We start from the raw sequence: 17,183 nt of genomic DNA on the forward strand, positions 1-17,183 counted from the left end.
GAGCGTCATTGGAGAAAAGTCCCCTGATAATTGCTCGGCGTTATTTTGACGCCATAGGGGAGGCCTATAGGGTGTATGGGGGTCAGGCTTGTTTGCGCTATGATGAGCAATTTCGGCAGAGGAAGGCCGACCGTCCGGCTATCCGTTGGGACCAGAAGGACATTGGGCTGTGGATGCGGGTCATAGCTCAAAATAAATTTGGTAGCTCCTTTCATGGGGGGGCTGGGAGTACCAGCCAGAGTAGCGGCAGTTCTGGCATCTCAGGAGGGGGCGGGCAGGTTCAAACGGGAAATCATAAGTTGGGGGTGTGCTGGCAGTTCAACGACGGCCCATGTAAATTCGGGGCGAACTGCAAATTTAAACATCTTTGCTCCAACTGCAATAGCACGTCCCATGGAGCCGCCAAGTGTTTCAAGAAAGGGAAGCCCCGAACCGGCGGTGGTAATTCCCAAGGGGGAGACTCCAGTGAGGCTGGAAAGGATGGTCCCTTATCTAAATAGATATGGGGACAGGGAGAAGTCGGCTTTGCTGTACGCGGGTTTCAAGGACGGTTTTGTTATCCCTCACCCCCCTTTTGCTATTCCGCGGGTTTTAAAAAATTTGCGTTCGGCCTTGTTACATGGTTCAGTGGTTTCAGAAAAGCTGGAAAAGGAGGTTTCGTTGGGCCGTATGGCTGGCCCCTTTGTTTCCCCCCTTTTTCGGATTTGGTTGTTTCTCCTCTAGGAGTGGTTCCGAAGAAAGAGCCGAATAAGTTTCGGCTTATCCAACATTTGTTGTACCCTCGCGGGGGTTCTGTTAACGATGGTATCGATCCGGAAAGCTGTTCGGTGGTTTACTCCTCCTTTGATGAAGCAGCGGGGTGGGTGCGAAAATGTGGTCGGGGTGCCCTTATGGCTAAAACGGACATGGAATCCGCTTTTCGTTTGCTCCCGGTTCATCCGGACAGCATGAAGTTGTTAGGTTGCTATTGGGAAGGCATGTTTTTTGTGGACAGGTGTCTACCCATGGGATGTTCGTTGTCTTGTGCGTATTTTGAAGCCTTCAGTTCTTTTTTGGAGTTGGTCATGCGCGATGTTTCCGGTTTTGATTCGGTCATTCATGACTTGGATGATTTTTTGTGCGTGGGCTCCGGGGATTCCGATTGTTGCGAGAGACTGTTACAGGCCATCGAGTGGGTGGCGGAGCGTTTTGGTGTTCCTCTCGCGCCTGAAAAAACCGAAGGCCCCTGTACGTGTTTGCGTTTTTTGGGAATTGTCATTGATACGGTGAATTGGGAGTTCAGGCTGCCTGAGGATAAGTTGGCTGATTTGCGGGCGGAGGTGGTCTGAGCGCGCAGGGTCGAGAAGTTCTCGCTGCGTGATCTCCAGTCGTTGCTGGGAAAGCTCAATTTTGCATGTCGAGTCATGCCAATGGGGCATGTTTTTTCACGTCGTCTGGCCAGTGCGACCGCGGGTGTTCGAGCCCCTCATCATTTCATCAGGTTGTCAGCGGAACTCAGGGCCGATTTGGCGATTTGGGAGTCATTCTTGGAGGGGTACAACGGCCGTTCGTTGGTGATGGAAGAGGTGGTCAGCAGTGACGCGTTGGAGTTGTTCACAGATGCGGCTGGCGGTGTTGGTTTTGGGGCTTACTTTCGGGGGCAGTGGTGTGCGTCCCGGTGGTCTAAGGGATGGATTGCGGATGGCTTGGTGCGCAATATCGCTTTGCTGGAGATCTTTCCGATTCTGGTAGCCGTCCATTTGTGGGGACGTGAGTTTCGGGATCGGCGGGTGCGTTTTAATTGCGATAACATGGGCGCTGTGTGCACGATTAATGGCCTTACTGCATCGTCTCCCCCAGTCGTTCGGGTGTTACAGCGGTTGGTTCTCCTCTGTTTGGACCTGAATGCACAAGTGACCGCGACGCATGTGCCAGGTGTTAAGAACGATATCACTGACTCTCTCTCTCGTTTACAGTGGGATCGGTTTCGCTCTTTGGCGCCAGAGGTGGAGGTCATGGGTTTAGCTTGTCCGGAGGAGCTGTGGATAGTGGCCTATGGGCCGCGGCATCGCTGATTGAGTCGTCTTTGGCTCCAAAGACCTGGGAGGCTTACTGGGCTGTATGGTGCAAGTGGGAGGAACAGTTAGCGGCCGACGTAGCAGTCGGGCCCGGCTTGGATCAGGAGGGAGTTTTGTTGTCTTGGTTGGGGTGGGGGGCCTCCGAGAGTTGGTCGGGTGCAAAAGCCATGCGTGTTTTAGCGGGTTTGTCCTTTGGATTTCGCTTGCGCGGCTGCCGCGATTGGACGAAAACATTTTTGGTGAAACAAGCGGCGAAAGGGTTTCGCCGGTTAAAAAGCGGGGGTGACTTGAGGCGTCCGATATCTTTTGAGGTGCTTGAACGGTTGGGCGGCATTTTGGAGAAGGTGTGTTCTTCACGCTATGAGGTTTTGTTATTTCGCCTAGCCTTTTCGTTGGCATTTTTTGGCGCATTAAGGGTAGGGGAACTAGTGTCGGGGAACAAGCAGTCAGCCGGGGGTATATTGGCCAGGGATGTTGTGCTTACTGCGCGGGGCATTGAGTTTTGGTTGTGACGGTCTTAGACGGATCAGGCGGGTAAAGGTCGCCGAGTGGTGTTGGGCCATGTGCCCGGGTCTTTGATGTGTCCTGTTCAGTGTTTGCGGGGGTTTTGGGAGCTGGGTCCTAGTTTGAGCGGCCCCCTTTTGTGTCACGTGGATGGCTCTAGTTTGTCGAGATACCAATTTGGTGCTGTTCTCAAGAGGTCCATCCGATCGTTGGGTTTGGATGAATCCCGTTTCGCTTCTCATTCGTTCAGGATTGGGGTGGCATCAGAAGCAGCAGTTCGGGGTTTGGATGTGGCTTCGATTCAGCGCATTGGTGGTTGGGCGTCCAATCGTTACCGAAGTTATGTTAGGTCGGTGGGTGGTGATGGGTGAGGCGGAGGGCGGCATTCACGCTAATGGTGTTTGTGTTTGATATTGGCATCGCCTTTTTTATTCCAGGTGTCGAGCCGTTGCTGGTGTGGATTTTTGGTCATTCCTTCGTTTACTGGGGAGCGTTGCGGGTGGATGTCCGGAACGAAGGCAGACAGCTCGGTTTTTCCAGGAACACGGCCTTGGTGCGTTGGTGTGGTTTTAGGGGGATGGAGTGGAGACATGTCTTGCCGGAGATACACGAGTGCGTTCGGTTGGACCGCGCTCCGGACATCCTGGTGTTGCATGTTGGGGGGTAGTGACTTGGCGGTTCGACCTTTTCGGGAGTTGATACGGGACATCAAACAGGACTGTCTGCGCTTGTGGTTATTGTACCGAGGGGTCACTATCGTTTGGTCCGACATTGTTCCTCAGAGGTGATGGCGTTCCATGAGGTCTCTCGCTAAGGTTAATAAGGCCCGGATAAAAGTGAACAGGGCTGTGTCTTCTTTTGTTATCAGGAATGGAGGGGTGGCGGTGCGACACTTTGATTTGGAAAAAGGTGAGGGTGATTTCTGGCTGGCCGATGAGGTTCATTTGAATTCGGTTGGTTCTGACATTTGGGCTCTCGGATTCCAGGAGGGTATTGAGCGGCCCATGGCATGGCGGGTTCGGGGGGGTCTCGGGCCATTGAGGTGTTCAATGGGCCCTTGTTGTGGCAGTTTCAAGAGGGGGGGAGTCCTTGAAGTCGGTAAAAATTGGGTGTGGAAACTCAGTGTCTAGGGTCTCCTTGGTTAAACAGGTATCTTGGGGATGATCTGGTGAAAGGTGGGGGGGAGTTTCCGGCCGAAGTGGCGGATCCCCGAGTAGCTTAGTGGACAAGATATATCGGTGTTGGTGCTCCCGAGCCAGTGGGGTATCGGCTGGGAGCAATCATGAGGGGTTTTTGTCCACAGCAATTTTTGGGGTTATTCACCAAGATCTTGGGGCTTCAAGGACTCCTTCTCAGGTTCATGTTTTTGTTAAAGTGATTTATGATTCACTGTTTGTGTTTTTGGTGTTTATAATAAAGGCTGCTGTGGCCATAACATTCCAAAAGAAATTCCGAGTCTCCGTGTTCTGTGGTGGGGATTATTGGAGGTGATGCGGGGGGAGGTTTGGTGACAGGGTGAGATTTGTTCCCACGCCTGTCTGGTGGCAACTCGACACTACCAACGTCATGCTCGTTTCTTTAACAAGCCCCATAGCGAATGTAAGTCCTAAAAATGTTTTCATTTCTAGGACATTAGTTGGTGTCCATAAATTTGACCTAGCATAACCGGATCGTGGATTCTGGCTGATGAATTGGGGCACATATAAATTTGTAGGACAATATGCTCTAGCAAGCTATCTGTCATAAAAAAATAATTGGTCCAAAATTTTCCACCTCCACATATATACCAGGAATGGCATTAAAATTAGGGATGAATGGAGTAGCCGAATCCGAAGCCTCCCATCTGGGAAATGCTACATCAAGAGGCAAAGCCCCTTGGACATTGGTGTGCACCAATTCACGAGCACTAGGGACAGCACTAGTACTGGGCATTGTTCCCTGAGTTGGAGACATTTCTCCAGAAGCGCTATTTGTCCTTCTTGTTGTACTGGTCCTTGTGTGTGAGGATGGACCAGAATCACTGCTCATTTCTGAGCTATCACTCTCACTGCTACTAAAACCCTCGAAATCCACATCACCATCTGACACTGCGCTTTTTTCACTGTCAGAACGTAAAAAGTGCATAAGCCTCCTCTGCACTATAATACTGATGGGCCATTTTATTTGTTTTTATTTCTTTTTCCGGAAATAGAAATCTCTGACATGACTGACGTGACCAAATTATTGGGGAGACAATTGAGAAAAGCCTAATTCTTTAGCCTAACAGTAACTAACTTTAGCATAACACTAACCCTAACTTTAACCTAAAAGTAACCCTAACTTTACCCCAACACTAACCCTAACTATAGCGCTAACTGTAACCTGCCTTATCTGTTTTTCTATTGACAGATGATGGACCTGAGTGGGGACTTGTTTTTTGTGAGATGAGAATTGGTATTATTTTTGCCTACATAACATTGATTGGTTCCTTTTTATTCGATATTTGGGAGGCAGAATGAACAAACAGTTGGACACCGCACACTACTGGCTCATCCAACAAGGTTTCCTATTAGACTGTGAACAGTTATTGTCTTGGTAAATAATTAAAGTTTTTTACATAGCTTGCCATTTTTATGGACAGTTTAAGTAGAAATGTTTAAAAATATAAAACTCAAGGATATGTTATTAAAAAAATTGTTTTTTATCTTAGCAGATGACTGTACCAGGAGATCAGAAGGACAGCTGACATCTTCAATTTTTAAATCTGATGATCTTGAGATCCTACAAGATACAACTGAAGTGAATGCCATTACTCCAGATATGCCATCATCCATTCACAGCAAAGATCTGTCATCTGATCCTATGAAACAGGTCCCATCTTCTGATTCATTACTGACTACTAAGGAAAATCAAAGTCACAAAAGAGGCAGTAAAAAACAAACTGCTCCTAAAGCAAAGAAGTCATTTTCATGTTCAGAATGTGGGAAATGTTTTACATGGAAATCACATTTTGTTAGGCACCAAAGAACTCACACAGGGGAGAAGCCTTTTTCCTGTTCAGAATGTGGGAAATGTTTTAACAGTAAATCAGATTGTGTTAAGCACCAGAGAATTCACACAGGGGAGAAGCCTTTTTCCTGTTCAGAATGTGGGAAATGTTTTGTCAACAAATCAGAATTGGTTTGGCACCAAAGAACTCACAGAGCGGAGAAACCTTTTTCATGTTCAGAATGTAAGAAATGTTTTATCCGGAAATCACAATTGGTTAATCACCAGAGAATTCACACAGGGGAGAAACCTTTTTCATGTTCAGAATGTAGGAAATGTTTTAACCGGAAATCAAATTTGGCTAATCACCATAGAACTCACACGGGGAAGAAGCCTTTTTCCTGTTCAGATTGTGGGAAATATTTTAACCAGAAAGTGCTTCTTGATCGCCATCAGAGCAGTCACACAGAGGAGAAGCCTTTTTCATTTTCTTAATGTGGGAAATATTATACTTGGAAATCAAGTGTTAATAAACATCAGAGATGTCACATAGGGGAGAAGCCTTTTTATGTTCATAGTCTTGGAATAGTTTTAATCAAAATTGAATTTTCTTAATTGGGTTGTCTCTTGTCATTCCTCATGTTTGCTGGCAAAAGGATAAAACTAAACTTTATTAATTCCAAATCTAAAACTATACCCATAATTTGCCCCTGAAGGTTAGTCAATAGATGACTAATAGAAAAAACATATACGGTATACTACGAAATTGGTTTTGCATGTGAAGTAGTCCCTAATGGGGTAAGATTTGCCTGTACGTGAGTGAATGACTTCATTAACTTTAATGATGTTGGAACAACTCATGCAACTGAGGCAAGGGAAAGTACCCGTCCTTTTTTGACCTGACAGTGTTCGTGTGGAAGTCTGATTGCAATGTCCTAGGTCGGCCCTGACCAACTTGTCTTTGATGTTTTGAGGTCTTCTTAAACACATCAATGGTGGGTTCTTGAAAATGTCAATTTTGGGGCAGGCTTTGGTAAGTAGAAACCAATGTTTATGGATGAGATTATGGACCCTCTGCAGGATGGTGGCCATGAACAAAAGGGAGTCTAGGTGGTTTTGGTGCGATGGTGATACAACAGTCAGGGTTTTTTCTTCCCTTCAGACCCACTGAACAGGTGCCCCTATGAGTCTATATTGACACCTTCCCTGGCGGTAAGATAAATAATAATATATTTGTTTTCATTTTTTTTTTCATTTTTTTTTTTCCTTTTTCTTAAAAAAAAATTTCCCCCTTTTTATTTTAATTTTTTTCCCTTTTTTTCAACATTTTTTCATTTGGTTTATTCATCCATTTTTTTCATTCATCCATTCTTTTGTATAAATTTCATCCCAAAAATGATTTTGTTCCGTTATTTTCACATTCATTTATTCCCATTTCATTTGCTTTATTTACATTATTTTCCCATTATCCACTTACTTTCTCCAATATGGCGCTCCTTCCATTCCAAGCTCTCCCATGCGCCCAAACAGTGGTTCCCCCCACATATTAGGTATCAACCTGCTCAGGACAAATTGCACAACAACTTTTGTGGTCCAATTTCTCTTGTTACGCTTAGGAAAATAAAAAATAGCGGGCTGAAAAAAATCATTTTTGAGGAAAAAAAAGTGATTTTTATTTTCACTGCTGTTGGTGTCACTTGTGGGGTTTTTTCACTGTTTGGGCACATCAGGGGCTCTGCAAAAGCAACATGGCATCCTATCTGAATTCCAGCCAATTCTGCATTGAAATAGTCAAACGGTACTCCTTCCCTTCTGAGCTCTGCCGTGCCCCCAAACAGTGGTTTACCCCCACATATGGGGTATCAGCGTACTCAGGACAAATCGCACAACAACTGTGGGGGTATGATTTCTGCTGTTACCCTTGTAAAAATAAAAATTTGGGGGCAAAAATATCATTTTTGTGGAAAAAAATGATTTTTTATTTTCACGGCTCTACGTTATAAACTTCTGTGAAGCACTTGAAGGTTCAAAGTCCTCACCACATATCTAGATAAGCTCCTTAAGGGGTCTAGTTTCCAAAATAGGGTCACTTGTTGGGGGTTTCCACTGTTTAGGAACATCAGGGACTCTCCGAACGCAACATGGCATCCGGTCTCAATTCTAGCCAATTCTGCGTTGAAAAAGTCAAACGACGCTCCTTCCCTTGCGAGCTCTGCCGTGCACTGAAAAAGTGGTTTACCCCCACATATGGGGTATCGGCGTATTCAGGAGAAATTGCACAACAAATTTTGTGGTTCATTTTCTTTTTTAACACTTGTGAAAATAAAAAAAAATTGGTTCTGAAGTAAATTTTTTGCAAAAAAGTTAAATGTTAATTTTTTCCTTCCACGTTGCTTTAGGTCCTGTGAAGCACGTAAAGGGTTAATAAACTTCTTGAATGTGGTTTTGAGTAGGTTGAGGGGTGCAGTTTTTAGAATGGTGTCACTTTGGGATGTTTTATGCCATATAGACCCCTCAAAGTGACTTCAAATGTGAGGTGGTCCCTAAAAAAAATGGTTTTGTAAATTTTGTTGTAAAAATGAGAAATCGCTGGTCAACTTTTAACCCTTATAACGTCCTAACAAAATAAAATTTTGTTTCCAAAATTGTGCTGATGTAAAGAAAACATGTGGGAAATGTTATTTATTAAGAAATTTGTGTGATACATCTCTCTGATTTAAGGGCATAAACAATTTAAAGTTTTTTTCATAAATAAAAACAAGACATATCGAAGAAATTTTACCACTAACATGAAGTACAATATGTCACGAGAAAACAATGTCAGAATCACCGGGATCCATGGAAGCGTTCCAGAGTTATTACCTCATAAAGGGAAAGTGGTCAGAATTGTAAAAATTGGCCCGGTCATTAAGCTGCAAAATGGCTCTGTCACTAAGGGGTTAAACAAGATTTATTTTAGCCACACAATTCAATACTGTTTTCCTTTCTATCCTCACCGTGCTCTTACTTAAGAAAGTGAGAATATGTTCTTTTCTCTACACATAGTTGTAGAATGCACATAACTGTAATGACCTGCAGAACACAGCGATCAGACTATTTACAGGAATCGGTAAGTTACGGGAGAAACAAAATGGCGTAATTGATATTTTTCTCTATAAAACCCATAAAATCATAGAATCATAGAATCGTAGAGTTGGAAGGGACCTCCTGGGCCATCTGGTCCAACCCCCTGCTCAAAGATTCGCTAAATCATCCCAGTGAGATGTCTGTCCAGCCTCTGTTTGAAGACTTCCATTGAAGGAGAACTCGCCACTTCTCGTGGCAGCCTGTTCCGCTCATTGATCACTCTAACTGTCAAAAAGTTTTTTCTAATATCTAATCTGTGTCTCTTCCCATTCAGTTTCATCCCATTGCTTCTAGTCTTTCCTTGTGCAAATGAGAATAAAGATGATCCTTCTACAATGTGACAGCCCTTGAGATATTTGTAGACAGCTATTAAGTCTCCTCTCAGTCTTCTCTTCTGCAAGCTAAACATTCTCAAATCCTGCAACCTTTCCTCATAAGACAGGGTTTGCAGACCGGTCACCATTCTGGTCGCTCTTTTCTGAACGTGCACCAGTTTGTTGATGTCTTTTTTAAAATGTGGTGCCCAAAACTGGACACAATATTCCAGATGAGGTCTGACCAAAGAGGAGTAGAGGGAAATAATGACTTCACGTGATCTAGACTGTATGCTTCTGTTAATACATCCTAGAATTGCATTTGCCTTTTTTGCTGCTGCATCACACTGTTGACTCATATTCAGTCTGTGATCTATTAGTATACCCAAGTCTTTTTTACATGTGCTGTTGCTTAGCCCTATTCCTCCCATTCTGTATATGCTTTTTTCATTTTTATTGCCCAGATGTAGTACTTTGCATTTTTCCCTGTTAAAAACCATTCTGTTAGTTGCTGCCCACTGCTTCAGCTTATTTATATCTTTTTGAATCCTCTCTCTCTTCTCTAGTATTAGCTATCCCTCCTAGCTTTGTGTCATCAGCAAATTTAATCAGTTTACCCTCAATTCCTTAATCTAAATCGTTGATAAAGATGTTGAACAATACAGGGCCCAGGACAGAGCCCTGTGGTACCCCACTTGAGACATTCTTCCAACTGGATGTGCAGCCATTTACGACCACTCTTTGGGTCCGATCACTAAGCCAGTTATGAATCCACCTAACAGTTGCCTTGTCCATTCCATACTTAGTCATTTTTGCAATAAGGATTGTATGAGATACTTTGTCAAATGCTTTGCTGAAGTCAAGATATACTATATCTACAGCATTTCCTTGATCCACCCAATCAGTGATTCCGTCATAGAAGGAAATTAAGTTAGTCTGACATGACTTATTAGTTACAAACCCATGCTGACTCTGTTTAATCACTTCATTCTTATCCAGGTACTGACATACATGTTGTTTAATAATTTGTTCAAAGATCTTTCCTGGTATAGAAGTCAGACTCACCGGCCTATAGTTGCCTGGGTCCACCTTCTTCCCCTTTTTGAAGATAGGAACAACATTTGCTCTTCTCCAGTCTTCTGGGACTTCTCCTGTTCTCCAAGAATTTTCAAAGATTATGGAGAGGGGTTCAAAAATTTCTTCTGCTATCTCCTTCAGTACTCGGGTGTAATTCATCTGGACATGGAGACTTGAATTCATTTAGATTAGCTAAGTGTTTCCTCACTATCTTTCTGTTTATAGATATCCTGGATTCTTCTATTCCCTTAATAGTACAGTGAAGAACAGCTGAGGTTACATTTCCTTTCTGAGAGAAAACAGATGCAAAATAGGAATTTAAAAGTTCGGCCTTCTCAACATCCTGTCTTACCATTTCATCATTTTCATCCTGTAAAAATCCTATAGCATCTTTGACTTTTCTTTTACTTTTGACATATCCCCAAAATCCTTTATTATTGCTTTTGACATCTCTTGCAAGCCTCAATTCATTGTCAGCTTTAGTTAATCTGATTTGTGCCCTGCAGACAGCATTATATTCTTCTTTAGATATGCCTCCCTCTTTCCATTTTATAAACATTTCTTTCTTCCTTTTTAGCATGTGCTTAAGTTCTGTGTTCATCCATCCTGGTTTCCTTAAATGCTTCCTATTCTTCCCTCTTTTCGGAATTGTTAACGATTGTGCTTTGAGAATTTCATTTTTCAAGATTTCCCATCCTTCCTGGACATTTTTGTCTTTAAGGATTATCCAGCCATTGGATCCCTCCAATTCTCTTTCTGAATCCGTTAAAATCTGCCTTTCTGAAAACTAACCTTGACGTCTGAGTCTTCACAGGTCTTCCTCCTCTAGTTATCCAAAATTGTAAAATAGCATGGTCGCTACCTCCTAGGGTCCCAGCCACTTTTACCTCCTCAACCATTTCCTTCCTGTTTATAAGGATTAGATCCAAGGTAGCAGTTCCCCTTGTTTTCTCCCCTACCTTTTGGAAGATAAAGTTGTCAGCAAGAGAGGATAAGAATTTCCTTGACCTGTTAGTTTTGCCTGAGAGAGAATCCCAACAAATGTCTGGATAGTTGAAATCTCCCATGACAACTATGTCATATTTTTTGGAGAACTTGGCCATTTGATGCATAGAGAGTTCATCCATATCTTCAGCTTGCACAGGTGGCCTGTAGTAAATGCCTACAATGGTGTCCTTTCCATTGTTTTGTCCTTGTATTCTTACCCAAACAGTTTCCACAAAACTCCTAGTCTCTGAAGCTTCAATCTCTGTGCATATACGCATTTCTAACATACAATGCGACACCTCCTCCTCGTTTATCAAGTCTGTTTCTTGCAAATAAGTTGTATCCTTCTAGTCTTGTATTCCAATCATGTGTATTGTCCCACCAAGTTTCAGTGATTCCAATGACATCATATTTCTTTTCCTGTGTTAGTAGTTCCAATTCTCCTTGTTTGTTGCCCATGCTTTGTGCATTAGTATAGAAACATTTTAGTTTGTGATTGGTTTCTCTTTCTCCAATATTTTTATTAATTAGATTCTTTTGTCTTTGTTCTTCCTTTCCACTTCTAATAGCAGAGTTCTCAATAGCATTTGTCAGGTGTATGGCTTTTTCTGGTCTTTTGCTTCCCTTCCCATGTTGTTCTAGTTTAGCCCCTGATGAAGCCACCTTTTGTTGTGCGACACGCGTAGGGCACTCCACAAGCTCCCCCTTGTAAGTGGCATTATATAGGGACTATGCAGGCAGGATTTAATCTTGGTCATTTTAGCCTCTTGGCTACACCATGATTGCTATACTTTTCATCTATGCTTAGTACCCTATGGTGTTTATTTTCATGGCTCAGTTGCTTACATTTGTTATCACTTGCATTCATTATTGTACTATAGTCTATTTGGATGGATTATTCAATGGATCATTATGTTTAGTATTACATCTCTGAACATTTCTTCATTGCAGGTATGCTATTGTATGTGATATATTCTAGAGCCTTTTTTATATATGTCCATTTACTGGAGGGAGCTCTTTGGGCTTTATTATAAGCCTTTGTGATAGTTTCATGTCATTGTATGACTTTTTAAATGTTTTTTCATGGATGTTGTCTTTTTGTTACCAATAAAATTTGTAGCTTCTATTTTTGTGTCTGCCTCCTACGGTCACTCAATCATAACAGAATCACCCGCCTGACCGCAGATCCTAGGGTACTCAATAGCAGGAAAGAATTGCAAAAAAAAAAAAAAAAAGTGTGTATATTTTTTACTCTATATCTCTGAGGCCGTAGGGGGAATTTTTTTTTTCTCTCAATGGAGATAAAGCAATTGTCTGATCGTGTGGAGCAGCTCGCTGCGGAAGTGTGGGGAATTTCCGCCTACCTTGCTCATTCACATGCTGCTGAACCAAAGATTCCTACACCTGATGTATTTTGTGGTGATCGGTCTAAATTTTTGAATTTCAAAAATAATTGTAAATTATTTTTTGCCTTGAAGCCTAACTCGTCAGGGAGCTCCGCGCAGCAGGTTAAAATTGTCATCTCTTTGCTGCGTGGCGATCCCCAGGATTGGGCGTTTTCTTTGAAACCAGATGATCCTATTCTGACTAATGTGAACGCATTCTTTCAAGCCTTGGGCTTGTTGTATGATGAACCTAATGCCATTGATCAGGCTGAAAAGACCCTGCTGGCATTGAATCAGGGTCGAGATGCTGCAGAATTGTACTGTCAAAAATTCCGAAAGTGGGCGGTCCTTACTACCTGGAATGATAATGCCTTGGCTGCTCTCTTTCGGAAGGGTTTGTCAGAAGCCGTAAAAGATACTATGGTGGGATTTCCTGTTCCCTCTGGTCTTGACGATTCTATGTCATTAGCCATTCAGGTTGATCGGCGTTTGCGCGAACGCAAGACTGCACGAGAAGTGTTGCCACCTGTTGAATAAATGACTGAACCTATGCAATGTGATAGAGTTTTCTCCAGAGAGCAGCGTCAGGAGTTCAGAAGGCGTAATAAGTTGTGCTTTTTCTGTGGAGATACCTCGCATATTATTTCTATCTGTCCTAAACGAGAGAAACGCTTTGCACACACGTTTTCTGTTGGTGGTGTTCAACCTAAGTTTCTTCTGGCTATTACTCTGATCTGCTCCCTGTCCACATTTTCCGCCAAGGCATTTGTGGATTCGGGAGCCGCTCTAAACCTAATGGACTTGGATTTTGCTAAACGTTGTGGATTTCCTATGACACCTCTGCGGACGCCTATCCCTTTGAGGGGGATTGATGCTACACCTTTGGCAAAAGATAAACCTCAGTTTTGGACCCAGGTGGTAATGCGGGTCGCCCCAGACCATCAGGAAAATTGCAGATTTTTGGTGTTGCATAATCTGCATGATACCATTGTTCTGGGGTTTCCCTGGTTACAAATCCATAATCCAGTTCTGGATTGGAAATCTTTGTCTGTGGTGAGTTGGGGTTGTCGGTGTGCCCTTAGTGATGCTCCTGTTTTCTCCACCTCTCCCCAGTCATATGATGTTCCTGACTATTTGGCTGACTTTTATGATGTATTTAGTGAGAATGAGTCTGCGTCTTTGCCTCCTCATAGGAGTTATGACTGTGCTATTGAGCTGAACCCGGGGTGTAAATTCCCCAAGGGTCGGCTTTTCAATTTATCTGTACCCGAGCACGAGGTTATGCGATCCTATATTAAGGAGGCGTTGGAGAAGGGTCATATTAGACCATCCTCTTCACCCTTAGGTGCTGGGCTTTTTTTTGTAGCCAAAAAGGATGGATCATTAAAACCTTGTATTGATTATCGTGCCCTCAACAAGATTACTGTTAAATATCAGTATCCGTTACCCCTGATTTCGGATCTATTCTCCAGAGTTAAAGGTGCTTGCTGGTTTACCAAGCTTGACCTCAGGGGGGCGTATAATCTTATTCGCATTAAGCATGGGGATGAATGGAAGACGGCGTATAATACTCCGGAGGGACATTTTGAGTACCTGGTGATGCCTTTTGGGCTCACTAATGCCCCTTCTGTCTTCCAGTGCTTCATGAACGATATTTTCCGAGATTTTGTGGATACATTTTTGATTATCTATCTGGATGATATTTTGATCTTCTCCAAGGATTGGGATTCTCATGTGGAACATGTTCGGACTGTGTTCCGGATCTTGAGGGAGAATTCCATGTATGTCAAGGGATCTAAATGCCTTTTTGGGGTACAGAGGATTTCATTTTTGGGATTTGTCTCCGTCAACTATTGAAATGGATCCAGCCAAGGTACAGGCCATTTATGATTGGGTTCAGCCCACTTCTTTAAAGGCCCTCCAGAAGTTTTTGGGTTTTGCTAATTTTTATCGGAAATTTATAGCAAAATTTTCTAGTATTGCCAAGCCATTGACTGATTTGACTAAGAAGGGTGCTGATGTGTTAAATTGGTCTCCGGAGGCTGTTTCTTCCTTTCAGGAGTTGAAGCGAAGATTCACCTCCGCCCCGGTTTTGCGGCAACCTGATGTCTCACTTCCGTTCCAGGTAGAGGTGGATGCTTCTGAGATTGGTGCAGGAGCTGTTTTGTCCCAAAAGGATCCTGTAACATCTAAAATGAATCCCTGCTCTTTCTTTTCCCGAAAGTTCTCTCCATCTGAACATAACTATGACGTGGGGAATCGGGAACTGTTGGCCATGAAATGGGCATTTGAGGAGTGGAGACATTGGTTGGAGGGAGCCAAGCATCAAGTCATGGTCCTCACCGACCACAAGAATTTGATTTACCTAGAGTCTGCTAAGCGCTTGAACCCTAGACAGGCTAGGTGGGCCTTGTTTTTTACACGTTTTGATTTTGTGGTTTTTTTTCTTCCTGGAACTAAGAATGTCAAGGCAGACGCACTCTCTAGGAGTTTCTTTGCTGATTCTCCTGTGGTGACCAAGCCTGCTACCATCTTAGGCGAAGGGGTAGTTCTTTCTGCCATCTCGCCCGATTTGAGACGTGCTCTGGAAGAATTCCAGAGAGACAAGCCTGAGAGTTGTCCCAGTGGAAAGTTGTATGTTCCTGACCAGTGGAGGAAGAGAGTGATGTCTGAAGTTCCTTGCTCTGCTTTGGCTGGTCATCCAGGTATTTTTGGTACTAGAGATCTTGTGAGTCGGTCTTATTGGTGGCCCTCCTTGTCTCGTGATGTCAGGAATTTTGTGCAGTCCTGTGGGACTTGCTCCCGGTCTAAATCATGCTCCCGCTCTAGTGGGTTGTTGATGCCTTTGCCTGTCCCCAAGAGGCCATGGACCCATATTTCAATGGATTTCATCTCCGATATGTCTGTCTCTCAAAGGATGACTGTTATTTGGGTGATTTGTGATAGGTTCTCTAAGATGGTTCATCTTGTACCACTCCCTAAGTTGCCGTCTTCCTCTGAGTTGGTGCCCCTGTTTTTGCAACAGGTGGTTCGCTTGCACGGGATTCCTGAGAACATTGTGTCTGACAGAGGAGTTCAGTTTGTGTCTAGATTTTCTTTCTGTTCCAAGCTGGGAATTCAGTTGTCCTTCTCCTCTGCCTTTCACCCTCAGACCAATGGGCAGACAGAGAGAACAAACCAGACCTTGGAGTCATATTTGAGATGTTTTATTTCCGCTGATCAGGATGATTGGGTTTCATTTTTACCCTTGGCCGAATTTGCTTTAAATAACAGAGCTAGTTCTGCCACTTTGATGTCACTTTTTTTTGTAACTTTGGGTTTCATCCTCGATTTTCTTCAGGGCAGGTGGAGCCGTCTGCCTGCCCAGGGGTTGACACTGTGGTGGAGAGAATGCACCAGATCTGGGACCAAGTGGTGGATAAGTTATCTCTCTCCCAGGAAAAGGCCCAGCGGTTTTCCAACCGACATAGGACCATTGGTCCCCAGTTTAAGGTTGGTGATTTGGTGTGGTTATCATCAAAAAATATTGCTATGAAGGTGGCTTCTCCTAAGTTTAAGCCTAGATTTATTGGACCTTACAAGATTTTGGAGATTATTAATCCGGTCTCTTTTCATTTGGCTCTTCCTGTCACATTTAAAATCCATAATGTGTTTCATAAGTCCTTGTTGAAGAGATTTGTTGAACCTGTTGTTCCGGGAGTGGCACCTCCAGACCCTGTATTGGTTGAAGGTAACATTGAATATGAGGTAGAGAAAGTACTGGATTTTCGTCTCGCTAGACGGAGACTCCAGTATTTGGTTAAGTGGAAGGGTTATGGTCAGGAAGATAATTTCTGGGTCTCTGCCTCTGATGTTCATGCTAAAAGACTGGTGCGTGCCTTACATCAGGCACACCCTGATCGCCCTGGTGGCGTGGTTGAGGGTTCGGTGACCCCTCCTCAAGGGGGATGTACTGTTGTGAGTTCATTTTCCTCTTCATCACTGAGGCCCGAGGAACTCCCTCTTCTGGTAAGGAGAGGTAGTGAGTCTGATTATCAGACACCTGAGATTAATGATGATGACTGGCTGAGTGGAGTCACAGACTGGATATAAGGCTGCATACGCCCATTCTCCCTGCGGGTGATTTCTCTGTGGTATCCTTGGAGTCCAGTCTGAATTCCTGCTCTGCTAAAGCTAAGTTTTCTTCCTTGCTTTTTGCTTTGCTTTGTTTTTTCTGGATTTCAGCCATCCCCTGCTGGGGTGAGCTGAACTCCTTAGCGCTGTCTCCTGAAAATACCAGAGTGCTGTTTTAGTTTTGAAGCTTAGTTGCTTCAGGGTCTTTTTCCATTTCAGCTTGCTGGCCTATGTTTTTGATAGGGTTTTTTGCCGATTGCAGACAGCAGCTTTCCTTTCCTTTCCTGTTTAGATTAGATAGGGCCCCAACGTTTGCTCAGCCTCTCTTTCTATCTGTGTCAGTGTTTTTTCATCTTGCTTCACCGTCATTATATGTGGGGGGCTGCCTTTTACTTTGGGGTCTGCTCTGGGGCAGTTTAGATTTCCCTTTCTATCTTTAGGCTATATAGTCTTCCGGCTGTGTTCGAGGGGTCTAGGGCACCGTAGGTACCCCCCACGGCTACTGCTAGTTGTGTTGTTAGGTTCAGGGGTCTGCAATCGGATAGTTGCCAGCTCCTCTGGTTTTCTGGACGTAGCTTCTATTTTTGTGTCTGCCTCCTACGGTCACTCAATCATAACAACCTGCGCTCCCAGTTCTTTCACTTTCTTGCCTA

At 43.7% G+C, this 17,183-nt stretch overlaps 1 protein-coding gene and 1 pseudogene across 1 annotated transcript; one reads left to right on the top strand and one right to left on the bottom strand.

The window, feature by feature from the left end:
- LOC141056813 (uncharacterized) overlaps nucleotides 1-17,183 on the bottom strand; it is a 94,777-nt pseudogene that overhangs the window by 23,855 nt on the left and 53,739 nt on the right.
- Nucleotides 5,054-6,143, top strand: LOC141056847 (uncharacterized). Its single transcript, XM_073553318.1, has 2 exons — nucleotides 5,054-5,135; nucleotides 5,251-6,143. Exon 2 carries the CDS (start codon nucleotides 5,361-5,363, stop codon nucleotides 6,021-6,023), a length of 663 nt encoding a protein of 220 aa, XP_073409419.1. The 5' UTR covers nucleotides 5,054-5,135; nucleotides 5,251-5,360; the 3' UTR covers nucleotides 6,024-6,143.

This window comes from Dendrobates tinctorius, unplaced genomic scaffold, assembly GCF_039654945.1.
Source record: "Dendrobates tinctorius isolate UK_male_01 unplaced genomic scaffold, ASM3965494v1 ptg000200l, whole genome shotgun sequence".
Lineage (NCBI taxonomy): Eukaryota > Metazoa > Chordata > Amphibia > Anura > Dendrobatidae > Dendrobates > Dendrobates tinctorius.